General features: G+C 39.0%; 1 protein-coding gene across 3 annotated transcripts in view; it reads left to right on the forward strand.

The window, feature by feature from the left end:
* rap1gds1 (RAP1, GTP-GDP dissociation stimulator 1) overlaps positions 1–17,445 on the forward strand; it is a 27,797-nt gene extending 10,352 nt beyond the window's left edge. For 2 of the 3 annotated variants that reach the window (XM_029455312.1, XM_029455315.1), the window contains 12 exons: positions 1–10; positions 3,720–3,866; positions 6,915–7,043; positions 7,368–7,493; positions 9,200–9,343; positions 10,509–10,640; positions 11,042–11,176; positions 11,598–11,723; positions 12,275–12,414; positions 12,948–13,074; positions 13,540–13,668; positions 15,227–17,445. The exon at positions 1–10 is cut by the window's left edge and continues 116 nt beyond it. In XM_029455312.1, the coding sequence (XP_029311172.1) occupies positions 1–10; positions 3,720–3,866; positions 6,915–7,043; positions 7,368–7,493; positions 9,200–9,343; positions 10,509–10,640; positions 11,042–11,176; positions 11,598–11,723; positions 12,275–12,414; positions 12,948–13,074; positions 13,540–13,668; positions 15,227–15,354 (1,473 nt within the window). In that variant the 3' untranslated portion in view covers positions 15,355–17,445. The remainder of the gene's footprint in view (positions 11–3,719; positions 3,867–6,914; positions 7,044–7,367; positions 7,494–9,199; positions 9,344–10,508; positions 10,641–11,041; positions 11,177–11,597; positions 11,724–12,274; positions 12,415–12,947; positions 13,075–13,539; positions 13,669–15,226) is intronic. The other variant, XM_029455313.1, reaches the window with a different exon arrangement.
* Positions 17,446–17,950: the final 505 nt, after the last annotated feature.

Raw genomic sequence — 17,950 nt, forward strand, 5'->3', positions numbered from 1 at the left:
TATGACAGCCGTAAGTAGGAGTTTGCTTTGCTTGGGGAACACTGAATCCTTCACGAGCCTTGTCATCACCATCACACAGCTAATAGAAAAATAAGTCATACAAATGATTCAGCATTGGGCTTACAGTAGACAAAGCTTTGATGTTTAACCATGTGTTTCAGCTACCCAACACTTTAACAGGCGAATAGCATCGCGTACAGGGTTATTTTGATGAGCTCTAATTCACCACAGTAGCTGCCGTGCTTGTCTGTAAGGTGACATCGAGCTGAATTGTTTGTATATTTGGAACCACATTAGCTGCTGTATTCCTGGAGTAATACTGTCCATATGAAAATATACATAGTGACTATACAGTACAATACAACCGCTTACACACAACTCACAATCTACTTTTTTGACAGTGACAATACGGCATGCAACACATACACTCGTATACACATTAACTCAAGAATGACATTATATCCTAACAGTATAAACATCTCATACAACTAAAGAAGACAAAGAAAAACGCTGAAAAATAAGTAGTGCCATAGTAATAATGACAAAAACTAAATTAGGCAAAAATATTTTGCCTCTTTTCTGAAGATGCTTTTTTAAATCATTTTCAGTACGTTACGTTGAGTTTGTTCTGGTTTTGGCCGATGAACACTATAGCCTGGCTGATACTGGATTTTTGATATATCAATGTTTGGGAGTCAAAAAAAAAAAAATCTGCTATGATTTATCAGCCGATCGTAATTTATTACAGAAAAACCCTGCATAACTTAAATAACAATCTCGAATTGGATCCCTTAGTTTGGCATTTTTGTACTGCAAATTCATGTTAATTATTAACCAACATACTACTGCTGATGTATCTGTAATAAGCTAATATCAACTGATATATAGGGGCTCGGCCATTTGGAGGGAAATTCACCGTAGAGAAGCTGCACATCTGAGCCAGATCTGTTCTTACCACGATTATATCTACCACACACAAGAACTTTATGTAGATTAGGTTTAACTATACTTTCAAACAGACCCACTTCACATGCGTTACAACTTCCCTCAGCAAATGAAGATTTTATAGCAATCTTTACTCGACTAAAATACAGTTTAAATGTGACTTATTATTTCAGTGTCTTTACTTTTGTTTTTAAACCGAAACTTGCGTCCTGTATCTGCTAATACCGTACAGATCTAACGACGAGACTCCCATTCTAAACCTTCAAATAACTAAAAGCATCAAATTATATGAATGAGACAATAATTGGACATGGTTGACGAAATATCTAGATTTCTTAAAGTACATATAGTTAACATACATTTGGTTATTGTGTGTTTGAAGTTGGAACAAAGGAAGGGTGTATGTATGTATGTAAAATGTAGTCTTTTTTTGAGAACTATGTGCGATATCAAAACCATTACCCAATTGATTTGGTGATAAACAAACTATAAACTAAGGTTATCACGGTTTATCTGACAAAAATACGATTGTTTTTGAAAATGCTACATGTGGCACCTTTTTTTTACGAGATATCTGCTCTAAGAAAATTCATTAGTGATCGAGCCAGCGGCGTATTTGAGTATTGACCTCAAGGGAAGAGCAGCAGAGTTAAAGCCTGATTATTTTCAGACCGCTTTAGAGGCTTTAATCACAGCTGTCAGTTCTGGTGCATAGTTTCTCCTCATGTTTAAAAAGCTGGGTATCTGTGGTATCTGGTGGGATGTGACATTTGTTTGAGTGGAGGGGGGGGGCATGGTTTTATCATAGACACACTGGGAGAGTGTGGAGAAGCAGCTGCTCGCTACCTTTTTTAAAGAAACACGCACTGTACTATGTGAGACGTTGCCTCCATTTGCTTTAGTAAATGACATAAAACGGGATCTTTTTGAAAGCACTTTCAGTACAACAGAATGAAAGGTGTTCAACTGTACGGCTACTGTCTTTTACAATACACCCACAAGGAGGTGACATATGGTCACTACAGAGTTGTAACACTATAGGATCTCAGCATACAGTACATTACATACAACACAATAGAAGGGTCTTCCATTATTTAGTTTTACATTTGATTACTCCAAAACGGAGAATAAAATCAAGGTATTATGTCACAAATGATGTTTTTTGAGTTGTCATGTATATTCATTAGGGTAAAGGTAATGAGAGTCAGGGTATACTTAGTTGCCCGAACTACTTCACATGACCTCTTTCAATGTGAAGGAGCAGCGGTTCTACTCTGAGCTCCTTCCAGATGTCTAAGACTGCTGTCATAGCCTGCTGACTGCATCCCACTACCTCCCCGATATCCCTCCACAAATTCTTTTGCATGTCTTTGTAGTTTCACTGTGATGAATCGTACACGTTGGGGAAAACAGCATACACTTTTCTTCAAAAATTAGTGTTACATTTGGTTGTGCACATTAAAAGGGATGGCCTTATTTGTTTGTTTGTTCGGTTGTCTCTCTCATAAAAAGAGTTGCACGCAACCTGCCAGTGCTGCACGCCTCCATCTGTCTCACAGTCGGTCTCACCATTACTTACGGACAGGACCCCAAGATACTTGAAATTCTTCACTTCGGGCATCAGCTTTGTTCCCAACTTGGAGTTAGCGATTCACTGTTTTCTTGCAGAGTACCATTGCGTCAGACTTAAAAGTGCTGACCTTCGCCCCAGCCGCTTCATATTCAAACTGTCCCAGTGCACCTTGGAGTTCACAGGTTGATGAAGCCAACAAAACTGACTCTGGGGGGGAAAAAGAAAATACCAACAAACTTGACACTTTCCACTCCTTGGCTGTGCGTACATACGCTGCGATAGCTAAGGACAAGCCATGGCTAGAGCATCTGTTTGTTTCCTATTTCACAATGGAGTCCTATCACTGCCTCCTACATGGATCAACAGCAGCTTCATGTGAACAGAACAGAAACAGGTAATATTATGCACTAAATAATATTGCCATGTTGCTGAGCATTTATGCCGCCATAAATAAATGAAAGCAGCAGTGAGACTGCTGACGAGCAGTTATTCTACCAGACAAAGCCCGTACTGAGAGATGATCGTCACTACTGTGCATTTACTGTTTCTCTCAAGAGACCAAGACATGAAAGAACAACACCAACAAAGTCATTTGTAATGGATATCAAAGGTAAAGTGTACTGGCCTTCAGAGGAGTATTTTCTGGAAATGGACACAGTGCACAAAGGCTTAATTATGGCAAAGTTCCATTATCAATAGCAAGCTTGAATAAACAATTATTATAAATCATTTTAAAGATTTCAGTTCTATGATTTTGTGTTTAGTGGATTGTGTTGATTTTTTTATTTTTGGCTGCAACAAAATAATATTTAGTAAACTATCAAGGCAGAGCTTTATTCTGTTGCCACACAGAAATTATGTAAGAAAATGGAAGAATTATGACCGCCATGGTCAACTGTGTCATTAAATAAATCCCAGGTTCTTGTATGGATTTGAATAATAACAAAAGCCTTTATCAGATGAGCTATGAGCCTCATGTGAATCGTAAACTGGGGTTTACTTTATGTCATGTAGTTGTGGTCATAATTATTTCCTTCAACATTTGTACTGCTTTAAAGCCTCAGTTTACATTGATTTCTATGTTTTGTACTGCTTAATCAACATTACATTCATATGTATTTTTCAGGTTGTGGTTATTTTTCTTTACTTTTTTCCCCTTTGCTTTGTGGTTGATTTGTGTCCTGGCCTCTTTGTTTTGCAGATGAGGGCAGGAGTGCAGTTGACCTGGCAGGAGGGGCTCAGATAGTAGCTGAACACATTAAAGCCCTCTCCCAAAATACTGAGCCGGAAAATGAGAAGCTCTTGACTGTCTTTTGTGGCATGCTGATGAACTATAGCAATGATAATGGTAATGACCATCTTCCCCCAAGAACTGTTAACTAATCTAACTAATCAGCGGATGTTCTCTTTCTTATACGCAGACGATGTCACACATAATTATTTTTTAAGACAGAACTGAACATTCTATGCTTTTTCTTTTTTGGACTGACCTCTCTCCTGATCTTTTTTACCATGCTGTCTGTTGCTTTTCCAACATCACCTCTGAGGTAATCTGCCGTTTATTTATAATTGCTGAGAGTCAGCTTTCATCGTAGCAGTACCCGTTGTCCCTCTTCCTTGCTCCTGTAAGTTTACATTTGTAGACTTAGCTGGTAGAACATATTCGTTGGCTAATACCTCTCCGTAATTTTTAGCCATGCTTGCGAAGTAGCTCTAGGAATGACATCGCCAGTCTTTCGGTCCATCTCTTTTGTCACAGACTAAAATTCCTCAACAACTATAGGGTGGTTTGCCATGAAATGTTGTACAGACATCATGGTCCCCAAAAGGATGAGTTCTAATGACTGCTAGCACCCTGACTTTTGGTCTAGCTCCACCAGCACACTACAAGAAGAGAGAGAGAGAGAGAGAGAGAGATATATATATATATATATATATATATATATATATATATATATATATATATATATATATATATATATATATATATATATATATATATATATATATATATATATATAAATAATTCGATTCACACATTTGTTATAACTTTGACGATCAAATTAACTTTTGATCCAGCGCCATCATCAGTTCAACATTTCAGTTTGTCCACTAATTTCATTAAATACCTGCAAAAACATCAACATCAGCTGTACTTTGTATTTGGTGGTAATTTAGCAAATGTTAGCATGCTAACATACTAAACTAAGTTAGAGACTAAGGTGAACCAGCATTTTTACTGTGAGAATATTAGCATAGCATAGCTCATAGAGCCACTTGTATGGCTGTAGACTCAATCAAATTAAAAATGGTTGGTATTTTCTTTTTAACTTTGGACAGAGCCCATTTTACTTTGGCTTTCAGTCTTTATGCTAAGCTAGGCTAACCACATTTTGACTCCTGCTCTGTACTTGACTCACTTTGCTCTTTGAAAGAAAATGAATAAGCTTATTCCCCAAAACGTTGATCGACTTTTTAGTTTGGAGGACAATACATTTTTTAACCTGTCTGATAACTTGTATAACATATTTTAGAAATACATTTATCCAACTATCTAGTTTTAAGTAAAAGTAAGCCAAAATCTTTCTAGCTTTGTACAGATTTTCATCAAAATAACTTGATCTTATTTTAATTTTTTAACATTACCATGCAGTTTACATACAGTATGCTTTCTCTTCTCTATGCCTTTTATCTTCATAATGTATCTGGATTACTTTCTATGGGCTTCCTGTGATATTTACTGGATTACTTTCTATGGGTTTACTGTGATATTTACATGATCTACTGTTTTTGCCAGTTTAAAAAGGTGAAGAAGGTGAATTAACCCTGCGCCGTATCACTGCACACATCTTCTTTCTGGACTATGCTACAGTTAGTGTCTTTCTGACAGAAAGGCTTGTTGACGGGAGCAAGTATTTGATCTGACGGACTCAGATCTCCTGCCAAGTTTCTTTTGGCAATACACAATGGTTGGATCTATTTGGCTGGGTGATGCGAGGTTTTGGGTTACACTAACAGAATGAATGGGTTTTTGTGACTTTCTGCAGCTTTCAGCATCTAGCTGACTCTTCATATTTAGCTGAGACAACCCTGCTCTTACTAAATCAAGCAAACAGACACATTCTATTCACAAGCTTGAGTTTGAAAAGTAGTACATCATTAAAAGTTTAACAAACATTTTTTTAATAGCATCAATTCTGTGAATTATTTTTAATTTTATTTTTAGATTGTGATTATGTACTAACTCATTTCAAAGAAAAACAAATACTTGTCAGTGCGCGCTGGTAACTATGTAATGGCAACACTGTTTTGGTTTCACTTCAGTACTGAAATGTCTTGTTGCTCAACGGCAGACAAATGTATGCCCATACTGATGTTTTTATGAGAAGCAATTATCGGCCAAAGATAAAGTATTTGTACTTTCTACTTTCTCTGACTTTCGTGACCCGTCTTCCAAAAATGTTATGTAGAGGCTGAATTATTGTCCTGATTTATTTATGTTCAAACACAGGTAGCATGTTTTAATGGCTTTTTCCATTCTTACTCACTTTAAGGTTTAGCTTTTCCTGCTATTATAAGTACTGATTGACATTCAATAAGGATCTGAAAAGATCTTTTTGAGTATTGTTGTTGAGACTTCAACTGAACTTTCTTTCCTTCTCACTTCTGCTAATCTTCACTACTCTTGTTTACTTCCACCATTTAATTATTCACTCTGGTTTTTAAATAGGAACTAAATGTAAATTTATTTTTACTTTTCCTCTTGGCTCGACCACTTCAAATGCATCTTCCCTTCATGTGCCTTGACACCAGGTTGTGGGTGAATTGTTTTCTAACGTTGGCCACCATAAGCTACTGGTCGTACCAGAATTAGCAAAGGCTAACTGACCGTAGCAAGCTCATTGACTCTGAGATTTATTTTCCCTTTTTTAAAAATGTTTATTGAATAAGATGGTGTATACTGGTGAACAACATACTGGGAAAGCTCCCCAGATTAATTTTGCTGTACTGCTTTCTGGTGTGACCAGCTGTGGCAACATAACCCCTTAGTGAATTGCATCAACCAATAGTTTTGTTGGTTATTAATTTATTTTCTCAAATTTTAAGAGTAAGAACGTGTTATTTATTTTAAACATGCCATAGTCTCACTTTAGGGTCCAACAATGGTTATGTCTACTTCTCATGGAAGGCAGACCACAGTGTTTCAAGCTTACTTTTTTTTGAAAATTGATGTATGCAAACATTCGCTGTTTAAGTATAGAAAATCAGCTTTTAAGCTAAAATCTAATTTGCACATTTTTCTCTTGAACTCCTCAGTTCTACGTCATGTTTAGAACAGAGGAGTGACTGCCTGTCTTTCTCCACCTTTATTTTTTATTAATTTTTTATTTTGCAGATTCCTTACAAGCTCAGCTGATCAATATGGGTGTGATTCCCACTCTGGTGAAGCTGCTAGGCATCCATTCCCACAACATAGCCCTCACAGAAATGTGTCTAATTGCCTTTGGGAATTTGGCTGAGCTTGGTGAGTATACCTAAATACCTGTTTAGCCAAGCTAACAAACTCACCAACCATTCTCACCTAGATCTCTAAAACTGTTAATTACTGTTATTTGTATAAATTTGGTCTGCAATAAATTACAAAAACACGACCACTCAGAGGCTTGGAGATGAAAGGAAAATGTCTTATGTATATCTAACATACTGCTGCAGGGCCTAGAAATACCTTCACTCCCATGCAGAAAAATCTAATCATTAACCTAAATGGAATGCACATAAGATGTCCATGTAGGGTAGAAGATTTCTTCTCTTTCATGACATGCCTGTGGTACTCCTCTGGTATTTTCAGAGTCCAGCAAAGAGCAGTTTGCCTCCACCAATATCGCCGAGGAGCTGGTGCGTCTTTTCCTGAAGCAGACGGAACACGAGAAGAAGGAAATGATTTTTGAGGTTCTGGCTCCACTTGCAGAAAATGGTAAAGTGCTTTTTCTTTGACCTTTTTTGATCATTAAGTTCTACAAAAGGCCATATCCACTGTATGGGAAGTGTAGCGATTAAGACATAAAATCGTGAGAGACTGCAGTGTTCTCTGATGCATTTAGATTAAAATCATGTCCACTCACACTATAGTAAATTATCCTCTCAGTGTGAGTCATGCTTTCCAGGCTAGCTGCTACTGTGTGTGTGTGTGTGTGTGTGTGTGTGTGTGTGTGTGTGTGTGTGTGTGTGTGTGTGTGTGTGTGTGTGTGTGTGTGTGTGTGTGTGTGTGTGTGTGTGTGTGTGTGTGTGTGTGTGTGTGTGTGTGTGTGTGTGTGTGAGAGAGAGCATCTTACTTGCTATTGTTATCATCATTCCAGACACACTGGGTGCTCCTACATTGTCACTCTCCAGGAAAACGTCCTACTTACTCTCCTTTAGAGAAACCTGCTCTCTACCTCTCCATCTCTTTCATTCGTCACTCTGCATCTTGTCCATTAGATCAGCGGTCCCCAACCTTTTTTGCGCCACGGACCAGTTTCATCTAAGAAAATATCTTCATGGACCGGCCTTCAAAGTGTGGGGGATAAATATGACGGAATAAAATTATATCGGCGGCATAAAAACAAATATGAAGTGCATAAAAAAACTCACCATCACGCTGAATTAGTGGGAGCCCTGAGCTTGTGTCTCTGCAACGAGCCGGTCCAATATAGAGGTATAAATTCTTCAGCAATAGTAAAAGGTTTCTTCTCTTAGCGACACGGTTAGTCACTAAGTACGACGCTCTCAGTGCACTCGCATGTGTTGATGTGGTGGCCATCAGTAATTGTTTATGTCCTTCTTGTTCATGTTTTTTTCTTTAAAGAAACTCCAAGGGCTTGTCTTTTAACGCCGGGTGCCGGCGAAGCCGTTATGAAGGCTTCGTTGCCTCATGTGCGAGCCTGTATATTATGCAGAGCGGCGCATGAGAATCACCTGTAGCGATAAACACGTATTTTAAGTAGGACTCCTGATGTTGTCTTTTAAATGTCTCCTCATTGGGTCTTTTCCCTTTTCCACTCATTGTTGCTTGTGGGCTTAATTTTAAAAGTAAAGTATCACGTGACAGACGAGCGTCTTGACATGTGTCAAGAGACACAAACTGCACAGACGGATGTATCCGGTGATTTTTCAAAATAAAATATTTTTTTATTCAATCTTTCTGTGCGGCCCGGTACCAAATGACCCACGGACCGGTATCGGTCCGCGGACCGGTAGTTGGGCACCACTGCTTTAGATTACTAGAGAGACAACAATTAAACCCTTGAGGGAAACGGACTTAGCGAATAACTCGTGAAGTATATGAACCACGAGACTTAAAACCTCCGCTCTAATATTGCATAATGGTCGAAACGTGCATTGATTTTTATTTTGCATTTCCTTAGTAGGATTTAGTTAAAACGTGCGCTTCATGAGGATGGAAACTTGGCTATTGAGACTTCCTGAATACATAAAGCTTAACTAAGTAATTGTTTTTTCATATGCTGTACAATCAGGTTTGTATGTGTTGCCCTGATAAGTCCCATGTGTGCTAACTGATTCATATGATGCATAAATGATGCATGTCATATGGCACATTACTGCATTGCAGCAGCAGTGTGTTTCAGACTCAGCTGCTCACTGAGGTCCGCCCTCAATGTCTCATCCTCCTTCCCCTACCAGATGTGATAAAGCTACAGCTGGTGGAGGCAGGCTTGGTGGAGTGTCTCCTGGAGGTGGTGGCTCAGACTGTAGACGGAGAGAGAGAGGAGGACATCGCTCAGCTCAAGACTTCCTCGGACCTCATGGTTCTCCTGCTGCTGGGAGGTAAACAACTCAGGGCTTGTCCAATACATGTTAACTCCTTATAACTAATTGTAGAAGCCCCAATTATACCTCAAACTTGCCTTTTTGAGGTATAATTTCATAAAATATATAACAGTAAAGTGTTTTTTTCAGCTACATCGGGTTAGGAAGGATTAGTTTTCAAACGCACATTAAACCAGTTCCAGAGCATACTATATTCACAAGCCCTCCAAATGTGAACATAAAAAGAACCTTGTGTAATGGTAATAAAAAATTCATGCTTTAAACTGTTAGATTTCTGCTGCAGCGCTGATCCTTGCAGCCAAATCTTCAAGGTCGTCATTATCCCCTTAAGTGACTTAATTTGTGGACAGTAAATATAACTTGCCCACATATGTGACCGTACATATGAATGCACACAGTCTTCTGTCCAGCACTGATGTAGAGTTAATCATTTATGCTTTTTATGTAAATATTTTATTTCTGTGGAAAAAACCTGAACATGGTGTGTTATAAATATAGATAGTGGACTGTGCACAGGGTCACATGATGGTGTTCATGCTCTTGATTCTTGTATGCTAACGCAGTGCTATGCTACAGTTCATACATTTAATGAGAGATTAGGCAATTACTGTCCTTAATAAATCGACTAGAAGATGGTCGGCAACATTCTCTCCGTCCTCTTTAGTCCTACGCTGAATGTGTTGTGCAGCAACAGTGTTTTGGCCGTCATCCAATGCCAGGATCAGATTATATGATCTTTATGTCAGTTGAGATGATGACTGCGTCAGATTAGATGATCATTGCCTGCAGTTTTCCTCCCGGGCTGAATACGGTACCAATTATATCCAGCAAGAGGAGAGTTTGCACGTTGAAACACGGGGCAACAAAAAATAAAAGTCCACAAAGCACTCACTGCTGCTTAAGACAAGCTTATATATACTGTGCGCACACTGTGTATATATTGACTCAGTTGACTCAATTGGTGACTCGGATGAGTGTATCAACATTTTTATCGACTCCTCTCTTCTCTTACGTGGATTATGGTCTCAAGACAGCCAGAGGACAATGTTCACGGGGAGTAAGACAATCACCCTGAATCTATAAAAATGAGAGAGACAAATGACCTGCTCTCAGTGACATTGACTACTGTTGTACAGTAACGTGGCTTCCTTCTGTTGTGTAGATGAGTCCATGCAGAAGCTGTTCGAGGGAGGAAAGGGCAGCGTCTTCCAGAGGGTCCTGTCCTGGATACCATCTCACAACCACCAGCTGCAGCTCGCTGGGGCTCTGGCCATTGCTAATTTTGCTCGCAACGGTAAGTTTGACTTCACATTGTGGCAGGATGAGGTCCCCGTGAAAAGTTACTGACTAAAATTGTTTAGCATCTCTGTTAGGAAAGTGAGACATTGCAGCAGCAAAGTAACAGCAGTGTACAATGAAAAATAAATGTGTATATACGTTTAATCATAGATGTAGTTGTGGCAAAATTAAATTGGTTGATAGACTTTGGACATGCAGTAGTTTTTAGATAATTAAACCTCTTTCAAGATGTAAAAAAATATTTGTAAAATTGCTGATTTATTGGTAACATTACTACTATTGATATAATATTATGTTGCATTATTAATTACAGATAACAGTAATCAAACTGTAAGACACAGTATCTGACATCAACATCAAGGTATCTACTCTTGTCGTATTTATTTCTGAGTGTAGATGGGAACTGCATCCACATGGTGGACACCGGTATTGTGCAGAAGCTTCTGGAGCTGTTGGATCGACACGTTGAGGAAGGCAACGTCACGGTTCAACACGCAGCACTGAGCGCCCTGCGCAACCTGGCCATTCCTGGTGAGCTGCTACATCACCACCAACTTAGAGGAGCGTACACACACACACACACACACACACACACACACACACACACACACACACACACACACACTATGTTATCTATAGGCCTTCTAAGGACTATTCAACGATTCGATCTGAGGAGCCTGACTCGACTATCAATCTCACAGTTGCATCGTGGCAGTAAAATGTGGTTATGAAAACAAAGGATCATTCCATTTGGTCTATATAGGGGTGCTGAATGTCTGATTGTACATAGGATTGCTTGGTTTCTCCCAGGAAATCATAATATATAGCCTATTGATATTATTATTATTGCAATTGCATAATGACAATAAAGTTATTGAACTTGAACATGAGAGTTAATGAACATGTTTTGCTTGGTTGAGTCGGTGTTTTTGATGTTCCTTGTTTCCAACAGTGGTAAACAAATCCAAGATGCTGTCAGCTGGAGTAGCAGACGTAGTGTTGAAGTTTTTGCAATCGGAGATGCCTCCAGTCCAGTTTAAACTCCTGGGGACGTTACGTATGCTCATCGATACACAAGGTACAGATTCTTTATCAGTTATTTTATCTGTGCACCAAAATCCATGAGAAGTCATCACCTCAAATATTTTTGACTCTGACAACAGATTATAGACTGTGAGGTAGTTGTGCATTCTGAGGTATCTCAAAACATGGTCAGTAGACATGTTGCATACACCAGTTGATTAAGTTTGGAGTATTAAGTCTTTATCCCTCAGCTCTATTTAGGCTTTGTCCTGATAATGAAAAGATTCTTAGCAGCCTGTACGCATGTGGCAACTGCTGCTCAAGTCTGCACACAGGAGAGATGGTTTCATATAAAGAATGTCTTTTAGAATTTGAGTGAAATAAAAAGTGTGGTTCTGTCAAGTAAGGAAAAAATCAGCAATTCCTTCAAATCCAAAACCCCAACTACCAGTTGGGGTTTATCAACAAAAATGAGACTGAATCAAATAAAAATCAGTTTGGTGTATTTATAGAAATGATCAGAAAAATAATCTGGACTTGGTTGACAGGGAACACCAGACTAAATGATAGTGTGTGTTGTGTCTGTGTGTATGTGTGTTGTTTCAGCTGAAGCCGCAGACCAGCTGGGAACCAATGGGAAACTGGTGGAGAGGCTAGTGGAGTGGTGTGAAGCCAAAGATCATGCAGGGGTGATGGGCGAGTCCAACAGGCTCCTGTCGGCCCTCATTCGACACAGCAAGTCAAAGGTCAGACATGGAATACTCTTTATGTTTATAGTAACCCTTAATTACTCATGTACTGCCTATAGTTGCATTAGAGCAGAGGTTTTCAAACTGTGTTGAAGGGAGAGACGTGAGATGAAAGGGACAAAGAAAACTTGTGAGGACAGACAGAAAATTGACAATTACACATTGGCGAGGGTTCTTTGGAGAGCGGTGCAGGGTTGGGAGGCGCAGTTGTCTGAAGAGGGTCCACAGTGCCTACAGTACGTGGCATTAGTAAATGCTAAAACGCAGCGTAACAGTAGTACAAATAAAGAAGAGTTGTCCTTAAAATCAGTTTTCTAACATTACCCACTATAGGCCATTGAATTGTGAAACTTTGTATTTTTATTTTTGCTCATGAATTTAAATGTTTATTTGTGGAGGAGGATCCACAATTTATTTGAATGTTTTTATCCTTGAAAGGTTACACAGTCTGTGAAGAACATCCTTGTGCTGCTCTAGTAATGCATTCTGGATCTCCGGTTTGGTTTATTAATGTGTTTTTTTCTTTTCAGGAAGTCGTCAGAACTGTCATCCATGGAGGAGGGGTCAAGCACTTAGTAACCATGGCAACTAGTGAGCACATGATTATGCAGAATGAAGCACTGGTGGCTTTGGGTCTCATAGCAGCGCTGGATTTGGGTAAGAGAATGAATGAATCAAAACAGTTTTCTTTAACTATTTATGAGTTTGTACACTATGCTGTTTATTTAATAATTAAAATATTTATTAAAAAAAATAATTGCTTGTGATAATTAACTTTTATGGAAATAAATTGCCTTAAAAAATAATAATATTTGTTTTGTTTTTACAATGTTTTTTTTCAAAGGTGCTCCCAGGTCCACAATCGTGCAGCATATGTTTAAAAAATACTTTATTTTAATTTAAATGTTAGACCTCTCACTTTTACCTGTCAAGATGTTCACCACCTGATACATGATCTGTAGAATTTGATACAGAGTTTGATACATAACTAACATACACCTCAAATATACATCATAATGTATAAAGTAAACCTGCTCTTTTGCTCTTTAATACATACTGTAGAAAAAAACATGTCGTCACATTCATCATAGTAACACTGAGACTCTTGTTTCTGGATTGCAGTTGCAGCTGAGAAGGACTTTGTCGGAGCCAGCCTGGTGTCAGTGCTTCACAAGCTGCTGTCGGACGAGAGGAGTGCACCAGAGATCAAGTACAACTCTATGATCCTCATCTGTGCAGTCATGGGCTCAGGTGAGAGCGCACTCAAGTACTTGCTTTGAAAGAATTCTGAATGTAAAGTTATTATATTAGTTGCGATACTGCATTTTTAGACGTTATTTACATACTGCTTATTTTTCAAATAAGCATCAATAATGCTTCTTGTAATATGTAACCTTTTTGAAACTATAATGCAGGTGCAAAGCTTGTATACTTTGCTGACAAAAACAGCCTAAAAACCCTCAACAGAACTTTTCATATCGTCTATGAAGGATTGACTTTTTTATGTGAAGGCTGTAGGATTTATTTATTTAATGTCTACTAATTTATTTATTTCTAAAAGGAAAAAAAAAAAAATTAAGAGAAATTATTGAAGAATTACATTTTCTCAATTTAAAAATTCTCAAATAGTGACCGGAGCTTTATTTACTTCAGTTGCAGAGTTTAAATTAGAGACTAGCCTTTATTCTTAATTTCCCTTGCTTTTTAGAAATATTTTTAAAATCATATTTAAGTAAGAATTGTGCTTTTGTGGACTTTTTCTTTGCCCCGTGTTTCACCGTGCAAACTCTCCTCTTGCTGGATATAATTGGTACCGTATTCAGCCCGAGAGGAAAATTGCAGGCAATGATCATCTAATCTGACGCAGTCATCATCTCAACTGACATAAATATCATATAATCTGATCCTGGCATTGGATGACGGCCAAAACACTGTTGCTGCACAACACATTCAGCGTAGGACTAAAGAGGACGGAGAGAATGTTGCCGACCATCTTCTAGTCGATTTATTAAGGACAGTAATTGCCTAATCGCTCATTAAATGTATGAACTGTAGCATAGCACTGCGTTAGCATACAAGAATCAAGAGCATGAACACCATCATGTGACCCTGTGCACAGTCCACTATCTATATTTATAACACACCATGTTCCGGTCTATTCTACAGCAATAAAATATTTACATAAAAAGGTTAAATTATTAATACATCAGTGCTGGACAGAAGACTGTGTGCATTCATATGTACCGTCCCATTTTCATTTCTACTCCTTTTTTAATGTGCTCTAAATACAAACTTGACACTTTCAGAATTGTTCAGCACTAATTCCATCAGTACAACAATCACAAATTCTTCACTTTGCAAAGTACAGTACACCGCAAAGAAGAAGCGAGTGGAACTGGTGAATAACAAAACAGTGTTTGCCGCAAAAACATTACACTTATTTGAACACCAGTTATTTTAAGGACTCACAGTTGTTTTGCTTCTAAATTAAAGTACAGCTGCTCATATGTTAGAAAGATGTTTTGCTTTAAAACTGTTTGCTGTCGATGCACACTCAGCACTTTCTCAACCATGTTTATTTGTTGTCTTGATAAAACTAGTGTAATGTACATTCAACAGCGTTAGTTCCACATCAGTACAGCCATGTCATGCTTTATCACTGTTAAACTACAATGAAACTTAACATTTGCAGGTAGGCTTTTCATTTGAAACGCCTGGAAGAAGTGTGTTTCATTGACGGAAGCTTGAAAAAAGCTTTTATTTGAGATTTAATGCTACTTCCCCCCCCCTCCCTCTCCTCTCTCTTTAGAACCTCTCCACAAAGAGGTCCAGAGCCTGGCGTTCATCGACGTGGTGTCCAAGCTGAGGGCCCACGAAAACAAAATGGTATCACACCAGGCATCGCTCACAGAGCAGCGATTAACTGCCCAGAGCTAAATGAACCCCACCCACACCCATCCACCCAAATGCCTGCCTGACCACCTCATCACCCAATGAGTCCTCATGACTGCTCTCCCCCGTGCACCATCGTCATTTGCCAAGGTACCATGTCGCGTTAACTGCCAGCCAGACAGTCATTTCTCTACCCCTGACCCTGCGCCCCGCCCACCTCCACTAGGGTTATACTGATGTCTATTTATAACGCCGATACTTAATGCTCTTATACAAATCATAACATCTGAGCTTTTTATTTTTGAATTACAAGTATTCGCCCAGTTCCTTGTTAATCCTTGTTAGGGTGGACAAGCCAAATAAAATGTCGTTTTTAGACTACTGTGGGACACCAACACTCTCCTTTGAAAGCCATAATAATGAGATTTATTTAGGTGGGTTAGCACGTCCTTAATGTAGGGTGAAGCAGGATTCAATTCAGGCTTTATAAACACACCCCCCTTAAATGATCAAGGTGACTTGCTAGTCTTATCTATTATCTTTTCTTTTTTATATACTGATCCATCAGTCTAACCCTGGTCCCCACCTCTACTTGTGCATGCATCATCTGCTACAAGTATCTCCACAGGAGCTGAGGCGCCATAAACAGCCTAACGCAATAGATAAGAGACGACACTCTTTTACGACCATAGCTGTGATACCATCCGCCGGTAACCCACCAGTGAAAAATGTGCACAAAAGAACAAAAAAAAACTTCCTGTTGTGATCTTTCTTTCATTTTTAAGAAAAGCAGCCATCCATGATGTGCCCAGTCGTGTCCCATGTAGCTCGAGTATAAATTGACTAGAAACTGTGCATGTTTTAGTCCCGTTGAACGTGTGACAGTGTTCATTTTTACCACTTTACCGCTCGCATAGTCCCAAGTACAGCCTGTCCTCCTCCGACACCTCCGGTCTTGTACGCTCCTTTTTTCTGCACTTGTTCATTAAGACTTGGATCTAGAGATTTTATCAGATTTTTAATTCCACCGTTGTCCGAACATATTCCCTCTGCTTAAACAGCTGTACAGTGAAGTCAGAGGTTCATTCAGTTTCCGCCCTATCGCTGAGAGAGGACCGTGTAAGAACCAGGTGAAGCAGGCATAGTGGAGAACAGGGCTGTAGTCAAGTGTACCTTTTGTTAGTCGAGTCCAGTTAAGATCCAAGACTGAAAACTAAATAGGGAATTGATAGTGCGTCTATATAAATGGAAATATGGCAATGCTGGCAGGTTTTCCCCATCTTATAGGTTGTTAAGAAGATCTATTTAACGTCAATCCAATCAATGCATGGCAGTTTGTCTAATCAGTTTGACCCTTTGCACACCCAGACTTCTAAAGAAAAGTCTCGTCTGTAGCACTGTGGTCAAAACTAAATAAAATATCTATAGGTTATTTTTAAAGAATATTTTTGGACGGCATGAGATGGAGTAGGCAATGAAGAGATGTTAAAGTCAAAGTAGGCATGAGACCGAGTAGACTGGACAGACTGGACAGCATAGGTTCAATATTCACTCCATGTGATACTGTCACACAAAGGTGCCCCAATAAATCACAAAAGTGGGGCACTTCTGCGCTCTGTAAGAAAACCAGGGAGTGTCATTTATTCAGTACGAAATAAAGCATCCACCATTCCTATACGTGTGTACAGTTTGTGTTTGTGTGTGTGTGTCGTGGAGCAAAGTCTGGGATCTTGTGCGAACAGGTAACAGAATGCAGACACAGTGCTGCTTTTAAACCAACCAACCACAGCAGCTCCCACAAAGGTCTCTCTCTGTTTGACAGTTGGTTCTTCTACTCAAAGGGATTTCCGCTAACATGCATGTCCGACACTGTACCGACTCTGTTAACATGCCACGATGTGTTTCCTGGTCTGGGCCCACGCTTTTTATTTTATTTTTTTTATTATTCTTTTTTTTATTAAAGGTATGAATGGTTATTTATCAGATTTGTGCTCTTCTAAAGACACATGCCTGTGGAGATGTATCCATAGTAACTGCGTAAAATACTATAAACTTAAGTGTTTGTTGTAAATGTCATGAGTTGTACATTTGGAGGATTGTAACTCGGCAGATAATTAAAAAGATGATAGCTGGTGATGGCTGATGTCTTTATTCTGAATGTCAGTGAAGTTGGATTTGTGTCTCGCATCACTGTCTTATTCAATCGTGACGCCTCATAATTTGCTTCCTGCTCTTCATTGTGTACAGTTTAGGCAGAATGTGGACTGAACTTCCACCTAGCGCTGTTCATGTGACTAGTCTGCGTTTATTCGCTAGAGATTGAACGTGGTGTGTGTTGCGCTTTGTTCAGCACAGATCTGTGTCATATTAAAAAGCATTTCCTTGCTTTATTCCTTAAGCCAATTTTGTTATCCATGTGCAGTTATAATAAAGTTGATCTGATCGGCACACCTTATTGAAACACACCTGGGATTCCAACTTCCAACTGCGAGCAGACTCTGGTTTCATATGGAGAATTCTGAAACTACCAAAATTAAGTACCATTTTTACTTTGGTGCCTGGCTGTCTGCCTCGTTCCAACCAGTTTGGTGTCATGATTCTGTTCGCCAGTTTCCTCTATTTTGCATTAGCGTAGCGATAG

Source organism: Cottoperca gobio, chromosome 18 (assembly GCF_900634415.1).
Source record: "Cottoperca gobio chromosome 18, fCotGob3.1, whole genome shotgun sequence".
Lineage (NCBI taxonomy): Eukaryota > Metazoa > Chordata > Actinopteri > Perciformes > Bovichtidae > Cottoperca > Cottoperca gobio.